Source organism: Aotus nancymaae, unplaced genomic scaffold (assembly GCF_030222135.1).
Source record: "Aotus nancymaae isolate 86718 unplaced genomic scaffold, 86718_ANA_hifiasm-v0.15.2.pri h1tg000059l, whole genome shotgun sequence".
In the NCBI taxonomy this organism is placed as follows: domain Eukaryota; kingdom Metazoa; phylum Chordata; class Mammalia; order Primates; family Aotidae; genus Aotus; species Aotus nancymaae.
The window spans coordinates 24,890,331-24,907,351 of record NW_026988473.1 but is presented as its reverse complement, the minus strand read 5'-3'; the positions used below and the strand labels follow the sequence as shown (position 1 = coordinate 24,907,351).

General features: G+C 44.0%; 1 protein-coding gene across 10 annotated transcripts in view; it reads left to right on the top strand.

Annotated features, from left to right (window-relative positions):
- The window catches only part of PRR5L (proline rich 5 like), a 170,955-nt gene that overhangs the window by 117,234 nt on the left and 36,700 nt on the right, over positions 1-17,021 (top strand). For all 10 annotated transcript variants that reach the window (XM_021665470.2, XM_021665467.2, XM_021665466.2 and 7 more), the window contains one exon: positions 6,114-6,162. In XM_021665470.2, coding sequence (XP_021521145.1) covers positions 6,114-6,162 — 49 coding nt within the window. The remainder of the gene's footprint in view (positions 1-6,113; positions 6,163-17,021) is intronic.

The following is a 17,021-nucleotide window of genomic DNA, read 5'->3' as shown; positions in this document are numbered from 1 at the left end:
AGACGGGGTTTCACCATGTCGACCAGAGGCTGGAATTTTCAAGACCCTGGGCTTCATTCACAGTCCTGGATGAAATTATAGTACCTCACGCTCGCCAAGCTTTGCTGTGGGCTAGGCAGCGTTCTAGCAATTTGATGAGGATTAACCCACTTTACTTGTGCAGCAATCCTATGAAGGAGGTATCCTTATCTTCCCCACATTCTAGGTAAGAAAATTAAAGTATGAAGAACCAATGAGTTTGCCCGGGTCCTTGCTAACAGCAGCTACTAAGCGGCTGCTGGGATGCGGAGCCAGGCAGCTCCAGGCTCCCTGCTCTCAAGACACGTGTTATCTCTGGCCTGTGCTTGCTCGGGCAGTTTCCTTGTGTATTAAAAGTGGGGATATCATTGCTGCTTACAGTTCTATTTTAGGCTTAAATGTGGGAACGCCTACACTGTTGACAGTGGTGTCTGGCACCTAGCAAGTGCTCAATAAACTTGAATCAGAGAAAAAATGCCAGGCGGCATCCTAGGAGCACTTTGTTTATTGTTCATGATGATGATGATTACTGTTTGTTCCAACAAGTAATTGCTTTTCTGTTGACAGGGCAGCAACCCTAGGAAAGAGTGGGAAAAGCAGAAGGGAGGCTGCCAGATTCTAGGCCTGAGCCTTGAAGGAGATTATGCCCTAGGTATTAGGAATCGGGATTTTTATCTTTCCTGCATCTAGGGAACCGCAAACCACAGCCTCTTTAATTTGGCTGTCTCTCTCCAGCTTTTCTCTTCTTTCTTGCCCTTTACAAATTAAATTGGTTAAAGTGAGTAAGGCTACAGGGTGAATTGTCCCACTGTGCTTTTGGCCTAGATATCTAATGCCTTGATATTTTTTACTCTCAACTTTTGGGATAAGTCTCCTGTGCCCTATAAGAGAGCGGCCCAGATCACTCCCTCCTGGGGCACAGAAGAAATCATTGAGCTGTTTCTTCCTTTTCTTCTTGCATCCAGCACGATGTCTAGCACATTACAGGTTTTCAGTAAATGATTAAGATTCAAAGAATTAATTAATAGGGTCTCCACTCTGAGTTCCTTCTCTTTTTTGGTGGGGGGAAGGTGGGTTTTAAGTGGGGAAGTGTCTGCCAAGTTCCACTGGAAATGGTGTATCGGGACAGAGGTGTAGAAAAATCCCCTTCTCTCAATTTAGTTGAGACAAGAATAGAGTTTTTTTCAGAAGCATTCTTTCCTTGTAAACCAATGCAAGCAGGATAGACAGAGTATAGGCATGGATTGTAGATTTGCAACATGACTCAGCCACAGTCTGCTCACAGGCTGGTGTTGCCAGCACTGCTGTGGACTGCCCCCGTCCCTCCCTTTCCTCATTTCTTCACTCTCTGTATTCCTGGGAACAGGGGTTCTTGGGTTACCAGCTTGAGGCAGGTCTGGATTGGTGGGTTCCCAGGACTTGTGGGGTTCTCTGTTAGCTGCTATCCACCCCAATTCCTGATGTTGTGCCCCTGATAGGGACTTCCTCCCACGATTCTTTCTCGGGCTTCTGGCCATCCTGCGGTAACCTTGGTGGTGGTTATTAACTTCATGATCTTAAAAATTTGTTTCTGAATAGGATTATATTGACATGGTTCAAAAATTTTACACATATAGCAAGGGTATACAGTACAATCTCCCACCCCTGTGTCCTAGAAACCAGTTTTCCGTTCTCTCCTTCTCAAAGATAAATATTAGTAACAGTAGCTTATTGGGTATTCTTGCAGAGTTTCTTTATGCATATATAAGGAATACATAGGGAAACACAGCTGATGATACTGGATACTTTATACAAGGTCTGGGACTGAACTGGGTTCTGGTGATGTGGTATGGTGTCTGCAGGACAGTGTCTTCCTCAGACTTCAGGGAATCAAGTCAGCTCAAGTGTTTCATTGCCTTACATAATTTCCAACAATAGCTTGAAGCTTCTCCAAGGCTTTATGTGTAGACATGTAGAAGAGGACACAAAACCCCAGTGCTTTTTCACATATGATTTTAAAAAATGCATATGTGTGCCGGCGCAGTGACTCATGCCTGTAATCCCAGCACTTTGGCCAAGGTGGGCAGATCACTTGAGGTCAGGAGTTTGAGACCAGTTCGGCCAACATGGCGAAACCCTGTCTCTACCAAAAATACAAAAATTAGCTGAGAGCGGTGATGGGCTCCTGCAATCCTAGCTACTCAGGAGGCTGAGGCACAAGAATTGCTTGAGCCTGTGAGGTGGAGGTTGCAGTGAGCTGAGATCGCACCACTGAACTCCAGCCTGGGCAACAGAATGAGACTCTGTTTCAATAAAAAACAGTTAATTAATTACAAAAATGAGGCTGGGCATGGTTCGTGCCTGTAATCCCAGTACTTTGGGAGGCTGATGCCAGCGGATCATGAGATCAGGAGTTTGAGACCAGCTTGGCCAGCATGGTGAAACCCTGTCTCTACTAAAAATACAAAAAAAATTAGCCAGGCATAGTGGTGCACACCTGTAATCCCAGCTACTCTGGAAGCTGAGGCAGGAGAATTGTTTGAACCCACAAGGAGGAGGTTGTGGTGAGCAGAGATCATACCATTGCACTCCAGCCTGGGTGACAGAGCAAGACTCCATCTCAAAAAAAAAATTAATAATAATAAATAAAACATAAATAAATAAAATGCATGTGTTCCATGTGTTTAAAAATCAAGGGGCTCTATATTTCGGTTCTAAGGGCCTATGGGGAAACCCATTCATATATATATAACTGACTTGAACAGCCAGTTATAAGCATGGAATTGACCAACAAATGTGATAGTATTATGTAAACTAAAATGTGTATTCTTATTTTTCTCATCTCATTTTACAAGGTACCCTGTTGTATGTACACATTGTTCTGTATCTCACATTGTTTCTTTGTTTACTATGACTTAGATCTTCTACATCCTTATTTAGAGCACTTCCTCACTCCCTTTTTTAATAGTTGCATAGAATTCCATTGCCTGGATGAACAATTTTTTATTAGCATTTTATTGGTACACACTTATGTTGATTCCTATATTTTGCTGCAGTGAAAAACTCTGCACAGATATGACATGTAACCCTGTCTAACTCATAACATGCCCAGACAGAAGGCAGGATTTTGTAAGGTATAAGGGCAGTGCAGCTTATTGATTTGACCACCTAGAGCAATTGAATCTTGACTTAAATGATTAAGTAAGGTCTTTTCTGTTCAGATAACTCTATGAACAGTACCTTGTAGAGAAGGTTTTGCATTCTGGATTTGATCAAAGGACAAGTGTGTGGTTCTTCTACTGTACCCGGCTATGGTCCATTACATTTAAAGTATAGATGGCGGGTTCCCACATCGTGTCTGGTTCCTCCTCAGTAAAGAACTAGTTATCACTATCAGCGTGGTGGAAGGCCCCTCTTCATGTTCTACTTTATCCTTACCCATTACCGTCTCATCACTCCTGTTTGGCTGCTTCTAGCTTCAGAGTCCTTTTCGCTAAGTCTTTGTCTTGGAAGTTGCACTGTCTGCTCTTTAGCTTCTGCTCTGTTATTGGCTGATTTCTACCTAGGCTTTCTCTTCCTTGGACACTCTGCAGATTTCTGGCCTTGGCTGTGGCTTGCTGCACCCTGGCTGCAACGCAAGGCTGCTGTGCTTCTACCCTCCCTGTAGAGTGAAGCCCCTTCCTATCACCCCTGATAGGAGGGGAGGAGATGTCTTGAATTCCTCAGCTAGGTGGCATCATGATGCTTTTCTGAATCCCACTGTGAGATACCCTGGGGCAGTCTTTACTTGTTCCATCATATCCACCCAAACTCACAATTATTACACAGCATAGATCCCTCCTCCATGCTGCTCTCCATGAGGGTGTCCATAGTTTTTTATCTTGAAGGCCCCTTAACCCTGACCTCTTTCTTTTTCAGTCTTACCCGTGGCATCTTCATGAGCAGAGTGTTTTCCTATTGTGGGTTCTTTGGGACACCAATTCCACAGCATTTTATTTGATCGGAGAATCAAGTTCGTCCCGCAGCATCAAGAGTACACAAGGTATCTCCTTGGGAAGCTCTGCCCTAAGCGGCCCATTGTTAGGACTTGTTTTTTCACTTTAGCGCAAAACTTGGCTTCTTCATGTAAGGTTTTGAGCCTTCCCAAGGACCATGAAGCCTTTGTTGGGAGGTGTTTCTTCCTCCTGTGGTCAGAAGCAATCTCCTTACCTCTTCCTGTTTCAAAGCCTCCATCCACTTGGGGCTGCCCTGTAGGTTGCTGTTTTCCTGTCTGAGAAACACCTCTAGCTTCTGCCTCAAAGAATACTGATGCCTAACCTGCTCTTAGCTTAGTGGCTTTTGAAGAAAGCATCCCTCTCTCGGATCACACCTGCTCACATCTGGGAGAACCCTTGGGTTGTGTTGATGGGGTGGCCCTCCATGAGCCTGCCATTAAATTGGCTCTCAAAATGCAGCATCCACAACAGACATATGTTCTGTCCTAGGAAAAGGAAGGTATTTTCTTTGTTCAATGTGTGTTTGTGGCTTTCCAGGGCTTTTTCTGGCACAGAGATTCAAATCATGGGTGGTTCTCTCTTCTTTTGTCTAATTTTATTGTGCTGTTTTCTCTGCACATAACATCTTGCCGTAACATCCTGTTTATCTTTCAGTGACATGTGTGAACACATTTTGGGGAGTAAATACTCAGCAAGGGTTGTCAGAAACTTGAGCATTTGCTCCTTAATAACCATAGCCAATGGGATGAGTAAAGAAAATCATTTGAAGTCATGAAGGGTTTACTCCCTAGGGAACTCACTGGATCTGGGGAGCCAGTTATTCTTGTTTTTAGTTCCCTTACCTTGTCTGGATCAAAATATAGTATAGATAGTTCCATTATTTGTCACAAGAAGAAGGAGAGCTGGTGTCAATATCCCTATCTTCCATTGTTTTAAATTTTTTTGAAATGGAGTCATGCTCTGTCACCAGGCTGGTGTATAGTGACACGATCTCAGCTCACTGAAACCTCCACCTCCCAGGTTCAAGCAGTTCTCCTCCCTCAGCCTCCTTAGTAGCTAGGACTACAGGCATGCACCACCACATCCAGCTAATTTTTGTATTTTTAGTAGAGATGGGGTTTCACCATGTTGGCCGGGATGGTCTCGATCTTTTGACTTCATGATCTGCCTGCCTCGACCTCCCAAAGTTCTGGGATTACAGGTGTGAGCCACCATGTCCGGCCCCATTTGTATTTTATTAGCACTTAAGATCATTGAAATCATCTTGTGAGTATATTTATTAATGTGCTATCTATCCACCAGCCCCCAAGAAGAGAAATTCCATGAGAGCGGAGACCTTGTCTGTCTTATTCACCTTTGTACTCCTGGTGCTAGAACAACACGTAACATGTAAAGAATCACTCAGTGCATCTACATTGCTGGATAAATAAGATCTCTCTGTTCTCTCTGCTGTGGTCTCCTTTGAAGACTGCCTCAGTCCATTGGGCTTGGGTGGTAAGACCACCCAAACCATGGTACCAAGTTGACTTTTAGGTCTAGGAGGTGTTCTGGGTTTAGAGGCAAGACAGGGTGGAGTTATGGGAAAAGATGTTGAATTTGTGGAAAGTCTGGGGTCAGATCTTGGCTCTGCCACTGATTTGTTTTGGGGAACTCTCTGAGGCATAATTTTTAAATTTGAAAAGGAATAATAATAATTACTCCTCTCTTTTTCCCCAAATACACTTTATAATCCTTGGTTGAAGAATGTATGAAAAATGTGTTTACACATTTGCTCTGCAAACATGGAGGAGTGCAAAAATAATAGTCTTTTTCTTCCTTCTTTTTGCTTCATCTAAAGCCAGGTGGCCTGGCCTGCCCCTAGCAGCTCTGCTAGAATTAGGATTTCCTGTGGCTGACTGCCCTCTTCAGAGTGCTACTTACTCAGCGTGAACTGAGGAATGGATCTCCTTCTAGGATTTCCATCACTGCAATTCCATGATGAAAATGGGGGCAGGGGGATCAGGACCTAGGAAAGTGCCCCCCACTTCTCAGGCCTGGCCCCAGCCCGTGCCACTGGTGAGCACATTGTCACCAGGAGCTGTACCATCAAGAGCTGCTTGACGGTGTTTCTCTTCTCCCCAGGCGGCTGTTGAAGAGTGAACTTGGATCATTCATTACAGACTATTTTCAGGTAAGCTGTGTGGATCTGAGCATCTGTCATCATGCATGTGGGGGGATGGGCCTAAAGGGGGTGGCCCATACTGTACAGCTGGACATGCCTTCCATAGCCAAAATGACGTGTCCCAAGTCCCTGCTGTGTGCTACGCATCACAGAGGGGCACCAGGCCCATGTGTCCCGGCAGCTGATGGAGATCGCAGGCCCATGCAGCTGTCCTCAGGCATTTTGGTCTCAGGACCCCTTTACACTGGTAAAATGCATTGCTTATTTGGGTTATATCTAACTTTACTATGATAGAAATTAAACCTGAAGAGCTTTAAAATAGGTCTTCATTCATATAAGTAATAAGCCTATTATATACTAGCACAAATTACATTTTTATGTAACAGAACTCTCAGAATAAAATAATAAGGACATCTCTGCATTGTCTGGCTTCATAGAAGATAGTTGGATTTTTTTTTTTTTTAAATGGAGTTTTGCTCTTGTTGTCCAGGCTAGAGTGCAATGGTGTGATCTTGGCTCACTGCCACCTCTGCCTCCTGGGTTCAAGTGATTCTCCTGCCTCAGCCTCCCTGAATAGCTGGGATTACAGGCATGCGCCACCATGCCTGGCTAGTTTTGTATTTTTTTTTTTTTTTTTTTTAGTAGAGACGAGGTTTCTCCATGTTGGTCAGTCTGGTCTCCAACTCCCGACCTCAGGCGATCCATACGCCTCAGCCTCCCAAAGATGTGAGCCACCACGCCCAGCGACAGTTGGATTCTTATATCTGCTTCACTTTCAATTTGTAATGATATTGCATGTCATGTAGTTTTGGGAAAACTCCACTGTAAACTTGTGGAGAATGTAAGAGAAAAACAAATAGCTTAGTATTACTGAGAAAACAGTTTTGATCACGGAGATCCCTTGAAAGGGTTTCGGTCCCCCTGGGGGACCCTGAATCATATCACATCTGGATCCATTGTCTGATCCAGACAATCAGACTTCTCCCCTGTCTATACATTGTTGTTACAAAGCTAGTGAGTTTAAGGTTCCAGGACCAATCAGAGAATAGTTTCTAATTCACAGACACAAGCTGTTTTTGTGACTCCAACCAAAGGCATATGGTGGAGAGGGAATGGGGAGGTGCTGGGTGACAGAGAGTAACTGGGTGGCACCTTAGTGAAGTCAGAGTCCCCATTCTCACTCATTTGCTGAGTGGGCAAGCCGTTTCACCTCTCTGTGCCTCAGTTTCCTCATCTATGAAATGGGAATAAAAATACACCTTATAAGGTTATTATATGCTTTATGTGAAATAACGCATGTAAAGCCCTCTGTACATAGTGTGTAGGGGGCAGTAGAGGGTAGTGGTCAAGATCGCAGCCTTTAGAGGCAGAGTGCCTGGATTCAATGCCCAGCATAGCCACTTACTAGCTGTCTGACCTTGAGCAAGTTGCTTTACCTCTCTGTATTTCCTTTTCTGTGAAACAGCAGTAAGAGGACCAAACCTCTTAAGGCTGTTGTGAAGTAAGTTATTTCTAAAAAGTGCTCAGTGACTAGCAGAGAGTAAGACAGTAAGAAGTGCTTATTAAATGTATGTAAGTGCCTATGTGTTATTCTAAGGTGGAATCCATCTCTTTTAATGGGAATGTAGCATACAAATGCATAGCATCTTGGTTTCAGGTTAGCGATATTATTCTGTATCCAAATAGAGCGTACTTTAAGACAGTTTAAAGAGATTTTAGGTTTTAAAAACAGTACAGCCATCCTTATATAATTTTTCTTTGTGAGATTCAGGAAGCTTAAATTTTTATAAACTTTAAAAGAATGATATGTCAGTTGTTTAAACACACACACACACACACACACACACAAGGGAACACCTCCTCTACATCTGGAGAAACCAACACCCATCAGAAGCCTGGAATTCAGTCGGGTCATATGTCTCAGCTGCTTGGAAGACAGCTCCTGTTCAGGGAGAGACAAACGTAAAGATGAAGAAAGAGATAATTAGTCACAAATATGAATCATGTCAGTTGCCTTTGACACCAAGGTCAGTCTTGGCCTCACTCTCTTCTCTTGCTGTCTCTACTGACTGATTTTTTTTAAATCTAACTACAGAGGAGTGGTTTTTCAGTCAGTCTTGGAAAAACCTGCTGGGTTGAGTTGCCTTCCTCCTTGACATTTAAAGGCTTCATGGTTTGGTGTGGTTTCAATCAGATTTCAAATGTCATTTGTCTTTTGGTGCTGGGGGTTACCCCTAATTCGGGTAGGGAAGGGTGTTTGGGTGGGGACTTGTTTATCTGGGAAACCCTGAGGTTTTTGAGGGCGGTTAATACTGCTTACAAAGCATGCCAGATACTTAAAAGCTAATAACCACTTGTCATTTCCTATCGGGAACATAATCAGAGAAGCTGCTTTGTGAATATGGAGTTTCTTGCCAGGGGTGTGGGGTGAGGACTGGTTTTCACAGTTTGAAATAGAAGTTTTCTTTATTTAAGGTGCTGATCTGGAAAGAAGGCTCTCCTAGACACAGTTGTTGTTGTTGTTTTAATAGACTCTAAGTATCATGTGGACACACGGCTTTTTTTTCTTTCTTAGTCTGTTTTGTTCCCCACTCCCTGCAAAGTTTCTGGAACATAATAGATGCTCAGTAAACCTTCTTGGGAGACAGGGAGTGATTGTCTGCCACCGATAACTGAAATGATTTTAGGTGATGTATGCAATGGCTTGAAATAACGTTAGGGATCGTGGTTAGAAACTGCTCCCCTCTTTTATTTTCCTTTTGCTCTTAGGATTGTGCTAAGGAGTGTCTTGAGTTGCACCATGGTGTCCTCTTCCCTCCTCCAGGACTTACCGATCTCCCTTGTTTGAAGAAGAGGGAGCAGTCCTCGAACTTCATATCTTCAGCTAGGGACACTTTCTAGTTAAGATTTCTTCACATTATTTGGTTGGCCTTGAATTGATCATTTGATTGGCCTTGAATTAATCAATAGGTCATGGATACCTGGTTTTGTTTGAGATATGTTTGTGTGCATGTATGTGTACCTGTATGTGCATGTATATGTATGTGCACATATATGAATGCTTATATGTTTATTCCACTTAGTATAAATGATGTTGCTATGGTTTCTGTTTTAAACATAGTTACATGTTTAAAAAGTGGATTGATTTCAGAAAAATAACATTCAAAGAATAATCATGTAGGTGGCCCTGTCTTTAGCCATAGTCATGCAGGTGGGCCAAGAGAGACTCAGGTTTGGAAAGCCCATTGCCAGGCATTGCTTAAAAATGGGCTGGTTTCGGCCGGGCGCGGTGGCTCACGCCGGTAATCCCAGCACTTTGGGAGGCCGAGGCGGGTGGATCACGAGGTCAAGAGATCGAGACCATCCTGGTCAACATGGTGAAACCCCGTCTCTACTAAAAATACAAAAAAATTAGCTGGGCACGGTGGCGCGTGCCTGTAATCCCAGCTACTCAGGAGGCTGAGGCAGGAGAATTGCCCGAACCCAGGAGGCGGAGGTTGCGGTGAGCCGAGATTGCGCAATTGCACTCCAGCCTGGGTAACAAGAGCGAAACTCCGTCTCAAAAAAAAAAAAAAAAAAAAAAAGTGGGCTGATTTCAAGCCATTCACTTTACGGAAGAAATCTCCGTATGAGGAGGCACGTCCCAGAGGGAAGCCTTGTTAGAGGGGAGCTTAGCCTTCACATTCAACTGTCAGATGTTGTGTCAGGAGGGAAAGTCAGAAGGGACTCCAGAAAGTGTGTTCCTCCAGTAAGGGGGCAGAAGGAAGACATGGAGATAGATGAGGAATGGAACCCAGGAGTGGACAGAAAAGTCATCAAAACCATGAATGTGGTTGTCAGGGAAGGTGAAAGATGGGCTTCCTGGGTGCAGGGCTCTGCAATGCAGAGGCTTAGATGACCATGCCCAGGCATCTGCATTCAGCAGTCAAGTCTGTCTCCTCACCCTGACCCCCAGCTCCAAGCTTGCCACTTGTACAGCCCTCTCTGTGGCTCTGCTTTTGAGAGTGAGCATTCTCATTTTATATGCTGTGAGACTTAACACAGAATGTTCTCAGTGGGGAATAATGAAAATGACCCCAGGTGAGGCCAAGAGAAAGCAGGTAGAAAAATCGTGCTTATCTCATGTCTGCACACAGAGAAGACAGGCTGTGTGATCTGCAGAAGCCCAGATAGACGTCCATAAGGCACTGGCTGGAAAAGTCTCTGACATTTCCAGTATTGATTTTCTCCTTTCCCTCTGTTTTGAATTGTGCCCGAAAAGAAAACTGGAGTTTCCTAGAGAAACACTATATACTAGTGACAGCTCTGAGTGATAATTGGTTTCTTGTAGTTTTTGAAACTGATGATATGAAACATTTTGCATTTTCCTATTGCCTAATTAGATATCTTGGTAGTTCAGGGCATGGGGGTGTTTGCAGATAGTACTTTCTGCCATTCTGCATCTATTGGCTTTGTTGTGTGTTATGAGCTTTTCCCCCAAGCCCAGAAGTTCAATTCCTTTAGTTGAAACTGGAGTTTTGCTTGATACAGAAACTCAGGCTAGACTTGGTGGCTTTGAATGGGTTAATACTAGGAAGAGAGGAAACTTAGCTACCACAATTGTCAATAGGTGATGGATGCCTGTAGCGTTTGAGATATTTGTGTGCATGTATGTGTATGTGTGTGTGCATATATATTTATGCATATGTATTTATTTTTCCATTTGCTGCTCATATCTGCAAGAGTCCCAGGAGGCCAGTTTCCCCTAGAGTTTACGGCATATGGCAGAGAGCCGAAGAAGTATAGTGTTAACTGTAGACCTGAATGGATGGCAAAGACTTTAAATCAGGCCCAGAAAAAACAATTATACTTTGTGGGGACAAAGATAGGACTTCTAAGGATTCCTGGCAAGCTGGATGGAGAGAAGATCAAGAGTGATGAAAGTAACTTTTGTGATTTCTAAATCCAAATCGAGGAAGAGAGAAAAGTTTCAGCTGTTCTTTGATCAACTGGACAGGCTTCTCTAACAAGCAGGACTCCCAAAATGGAAAAAGAGCTAATTGGGTGAACAGAGAGTAGTAAGAGGAATTCCACATACACTCTACTTTGAAGGTAAAATTGGGGCCTATCTACATGGGGGACTTTGAACAAGTGCAGCAGGGATCTGGTGCAAAGACAGAGGATAAGTTATGTTTTTTAGGTGAGAGGTCATTAGAGGTTGCATTTTTTGATTCGGCCAAATGATACCTAGAGCAGAACAGCATTCTGGAATCTGTAAGCTTTGGGGTGGCCTAGAAGCTCTCATTGGCTGCTGTGAGGGGCGAGAATGAGGTGGAGTCAGAATGGGGGCTTTGAGAAGCACCCCTGGGTGACCTGGGCTACTCCCTGTAGGGCTTGCTGCCAGCCAGCGGTCACCTCTCACTGGCTTTGCTATTCTTTTTTTTTTTTTTTTTTTGAGACGAAGTTTTCGCTCTTGTTACCCAGGCTGGAGTGCCATGGCGCAATCTCGGCTCACCGCAACCTCCGCCTCCTGGGTTCAGGCAATTCTCCTGCCTCAGCCTCCTGAGTAGTTGGGATTACAGGCGCACGCCACCGTGCCCAGCTAGTTTTTTTTTGTATTAGTAGAGATGGGGTTTCACCGTGTTGACCAGGATGGTCTCGACCTCTTGACCTCGTGATCCACCCGCCTCGGCCTCCCAAAGTGCTGGGATTACAGGCTTGAGCCACCGCGCCCGGCCGCCATTCTTAATCTCCTTAGCAATTACTTGAATTTTGTGCAATTAGTTGAATATTTTGATTGTACTTTCATCATACTTTATGAGGCTATGTGGAAAAAATGGATCTTTAAATTGATGACCACAGGTCTTAATATCATTGAGATAAAGATGAAAATCAATAGGCTTGCAGAAATGGAAAATCTCTAGCCTCACTGGACTCAGGTTATTGCACATCAGTTGTGGAACAAAGAAACACATGGGTACCAAAGGCTGAAAACGTATCACCCAAAGATAAGCTCCGAAGATGAGGTGAAATTAGGGATTTTATAATCCTTGCAAGCTCTGTGGGGACAGAATTCCTCCTAAATCATGTAAGTGTGTGGTATTCGGTGACTTATTGTACACCAGGAAGGAATGGCAGGAGCCAGGCTTAGGGCATTGATGGGGGAAGCTTACTTAGGAGCAGACTGGAAACAACATAGTATTACAGTAGTGAAAAAACTCAGTGATTCAGTGGGCATGAGACGTAGAAACTGAGTTGGAAGTGGTGGGAAATTTTTGTTCAATATGGAAAGCAATAAGATGACTTTCCCTGATGCTCTTTAAGAGCTATAAGGAAAACAGAATTAATGATAACGGTAATGACAGCTAACATTTTCAAGCACATACATGCTGGGCATTGTTCGAAGCTGGAGGTTCTCAAAGTATGGTCCCCGAACCAGGAGCTTCAGTATCAACTGGGAATCTGTTAGAGAAGCAAATTCTAACTGAATCAGAAACTCGGGGGTTGGGGCCCAAGCAGTCTGTGTTTTGATGAGTTCTGTATGATTGTGAGGCGTGCTCAAGACTGAGAATGCTTTAATCATTTCTCCTGGGCTAACTCATTTATTCCTCCTGATGACTGATAAGGATGATTGTTATTATGTATCCCCCTTTTACAGATGCTGCCACTGAGGCTCAGAGATGGGATTATTTGTCTAAGATACAAATACATATAGCTAGTAAATGGTGGTGCAAAGACCCAGCCCAGGTCATCTGGCCACAGCAGAAAAATGTCTTGGATTATATTTAAAATGTCCTTAAGGAATCCCCAGGGGAAAAAAGAAAACCACCCAGGCGGGAGGAGTTCCAGGGTTAGTTCATTTGTCATTGTTTTTGTTTTGAGTGTTCAGCAAATCAGACATGGACTGTCTTCCTGCTTCCTTATAAACATAACCTTTTTAAAGCCCCAAGTCACCCTTTAATTATGGCTGAAACGGTGCTAAATGAAGAATTAGCATTAGCACTGAGTTTCTACTTCAGTCTCCATCTGGGGACTTCTCGTGGGTCTCATCACACCCACACACACCCACATGGGCTTATTAGGAAGTCTTGGGGCCTAGGAGTAAGTTGTGTCTGTAAGACTTTGTTGTTTATCTAGGAAGGCATCCAGGTTCACAGGAGATATAGACATCATTACAGGTGATGGCTGGCCTTTTATAGTCACAGAGGGAAAATAAAATGGAAGTGACCTATGATTTCCTGCCCTGGGTTTATGCCAACAACAGGAAACTTCTAAGACATTGATAATACCAGAAGCAAATGTCTGGAGTGAAACTGGTTAACACAGGTTCTGGGGAGGCAGAGCAACACAGCTGCCACCCCTCTGGGGTAGGAAAGAATGTCTCATTTGAGAATGGAATCCACTCGAGTGCCAGGCATTCCCCTTGCTAGATGTTGAATGTGGATAGTCGAGGGGAAGGCCCAGCTGGGTGGAGGCCCTGTGGCGGAACGTGGTTCCATGGCCTGAGATTGCCAAGCCAACTGCCCCAGTATCTGAATCTGTACTGGATCCCATCTGCTTTCTTCTCTGGGCAAGGACATAAGAAACCTAAGGCAGGAGAGCATGGTGTCTAAAAGCACCAGCCCTTCTGCCAGTAGGTCTGGGTTCTAATCCTTGTTAGAACACTTATTAGCTGTGCGCCCTCAGCCTTGTTACTTAGCCTTTCTGATCCTCAGTTTTCTTCTTAGTAATCCAGGTGAAATCATGGGACCTACTTCATAAGGTTGATGTGGCTGGTAAGTGAGATGACGTATACAGAAGTGCCTGGTTACATAGTGAGTAGTCAACAAGTGATAAGTATTTGTATCTTAGTATTTTTATTACTATTGCTAAAGTAAACCAGAATATAAAGGGGAAAGATATGGGCTTTGGATTCTAGACCAACCTTGATGCAAAGTCTGGTCTCACATTTGCTAGTTGCTTCTTTGAGCCTCAAATTCTTCATCTGTAAAAAGTGGATAGGTTGTGGCAGAAGTAAAATGTGGTAATGCAGGACAAGACTGTAAGACACTGCCTGGCACCGAGTAAAAACCAATAACTGACTCTACTGACCTTCTTACTGCCATTATCATCTCTACTAAATCATTAAAAGTGATGGTAGTTAGCAGCCTTAGCATTTACAGATTTCCTGCTTCCTGGTCTGTATGGAAAGTTCTTCCTGCTGGGAAGATGGAGTTCTCCCTGTACCCAGCCCTCTTGATTACCCATCTCATCTGGGTCCCTCCCACCGAGTTGGGAAGGTACCTGATCGGCAGGAGACATGCATCATTGGTAGCCCCACACCACCCACAGCCACCCTCTGCTCTGTTCTGCCCACCCACTCCAGAACCTGCCCTCTGCAATGACCCAGGAGAAGCTGGGTCTTTGGTGTCCACTGAAGATTTGGCTTTCCCCAAACATCTTGTTTACATTTTTCCTAGCTAAGTCTCATTTTTCTGTTTGTAGCCTGTTTTTCCTATGTCTTAGGAAAAATAGATATGTCAGCTATTTTTCTTTTTCACTTCCGTCTCCTCTGTCACTTCATTATAGTGTGACTTAGACTGTGTCCAAGTTCATTTATGGGGTAAGGACAGGATGCATTGAGTAACAATGGGCCCAGTTCCAAGTCCCAAGTCGCTTCCTGGGTGGCTACTGTTTAGTAACTACTTTTGACTTAGTGTTCCACCTGGGGAAGTGGTGGGGTTGGTGCCATCAGGCAAGGAGTGGGACAAGAGAAACTTGGATCTTCTCCAGCTCTGTTACCATACAGCTCCATCACTCCAGCTCAGCAGCCAGCAAATGCTCAGAAGCTTCTGGAGTCAGGGATTCATCAGGGGATTGGAATACTGTGAGGTGAGGTCCAGGAAGACTGGACACTTAGGAAGGACAAACAATGCAAGATGGCCCCCTTAGAGTCAAGGCTGGGTTTTGCCCCACCTTCAACCCATTTGAGCAGGCTTAAGCCCCACAGATGTCAAGTTGGCATATCCTTAGGTGAAGTGACAGGGTGAGCTTCATAATTTGCAGAGCCCAGTGCAGAAGAAACATGGCTACTCAGAATTCTGTGCAAGGACTCCTGAATGCCATTCTTCTCACCACTAATGTCAACACTGGTGTCACTGGCTTCTTCTAAAATCACTCTACTAACCAGACTGGTATGGGGATGCCAATCTCCCCTTCCCATAGGCCTGCCACTGCAGCTCATAGTGGGCAGGTAACCCTAAGAGATTGCACGTCTGCACTGGTCACTCTTGGTATCTAGATGGAGGGTGGGTGAGAGGTCCCCACTGAGTCAGCAGCAATTGCACTACAGCACTGGCAGTCCAGGGAGTGCAGGATGGCTGGCACTACGCCTCTCCCCAGGATGCTACAGGGTGCATGCCCAGTCCTGACTCTCCCTGTACTGGTGCAGAGGCTCCCACCCACATGACCCTGTCAGCACCTTGGGAGTAGGGTGACGTTGGTGGTGGAGCCCAGGCACTAGGGGTGAGGTGTAGGTGCCTGAAAATCCCTCCTGAGGAGAGGGTGAGGAGGCAGGACCATGAGTGAGCTGAGGCTTCAGACCCCAGTGTATGTTCTGTTATCCCTTCAGACTTCACTTATAAAACACAAATTCAAAGATAAAAATACTGAGAATCAAAGATGGCAACTGCAGAGAACCCAAATGCAAGTGGAGGCCTTCAGAGTATTAGGCCCTTAAGAATGCAAGACCCTTTGGGGCCCAAATTCCCTACAGAGGAGATTTGGGACTCAGTTTGAGACCCATTAGCAAAGCTGGAAGGCGCAGCATGAATGGGGCATGAATGAATGGGCACAGCTCCATTGGGTGGATGGTGGTGGTTCCCCAGTGAAGAGGGGCCTGGGCTTGGCTAATCTGAAAGATCCTTACTCTAATAGTGCGTGCTGAATAAAAGGTGAGTAGTGGAGAGACTGAGCCTCACTCTCCTGTCTTTTACTGGAATTTTGGAGAGGGAGGCCCCACTTCTAGCTTCAGTTTATACAACTGTAAGATAAGAGCAAAATCAAGAGTCTCCTGAGGGCAGGGGGTGATATAAGGATTTTCAAGATGCCTTAGCCTCCTGGAAAATGGAAATTGATCCACTAAATATCATCAAAATGTATGTGACCATTTAATTTTGACCATAGGACCGGGAGAGGAGAGAATGTCTGGGTGATTCTTAGGGCCCCTCCTAACCTCAAATTTGTGTTTCTCTTATTTTGATCTAAGCTATAGATTTCCATGCTGTGTACTGTGAGAAGTTTTAAAATAATATTTTCTTTATCATTTCCCCATAATATAGGAATAACTACTTTTCCTTGAAAATATATATAAAAGATTGTTTTTCTAATGTCTCCTTGAAGGGAGAAGATCTAGAAAGGAGAAGAAAGGAAAATCCAGGCCATGTTTTAAGGTTTATTCCTTAAGGATAGGGACAATGTAATTTTCAAATGATTTTCTAATTCAAATGAAGAAAATGGCAACAAACTTAGAGACCCTATAGCACTTATTCCTCTTAAAAATATTCTGTCTTTTATCTTGGCTTCTTAAAAATAAAAAATGATCTTTACCACTAAAATAGTCAGCATATGTGTGTATATATATATATATATATATATATATATATATATATTCAGCAAATATTTATTAGGTATCTGCTATGTTCTAGGTACTATACCAGGAGCCAAGGGTACTAACTTAAATTTTAAGACATGACCCGCACTCCTAATTACCTGCAATTCTAACTAATGAATGGTTTGAATTAATTTCTGTTAACTCATGCTATCACCTGGACTAGGTTTTATTTCTGTCAGTGTCTCAGTTCCCCCTAACCTCCTCCCATGTAGATAATTATAGCAATAGAACAAAATGA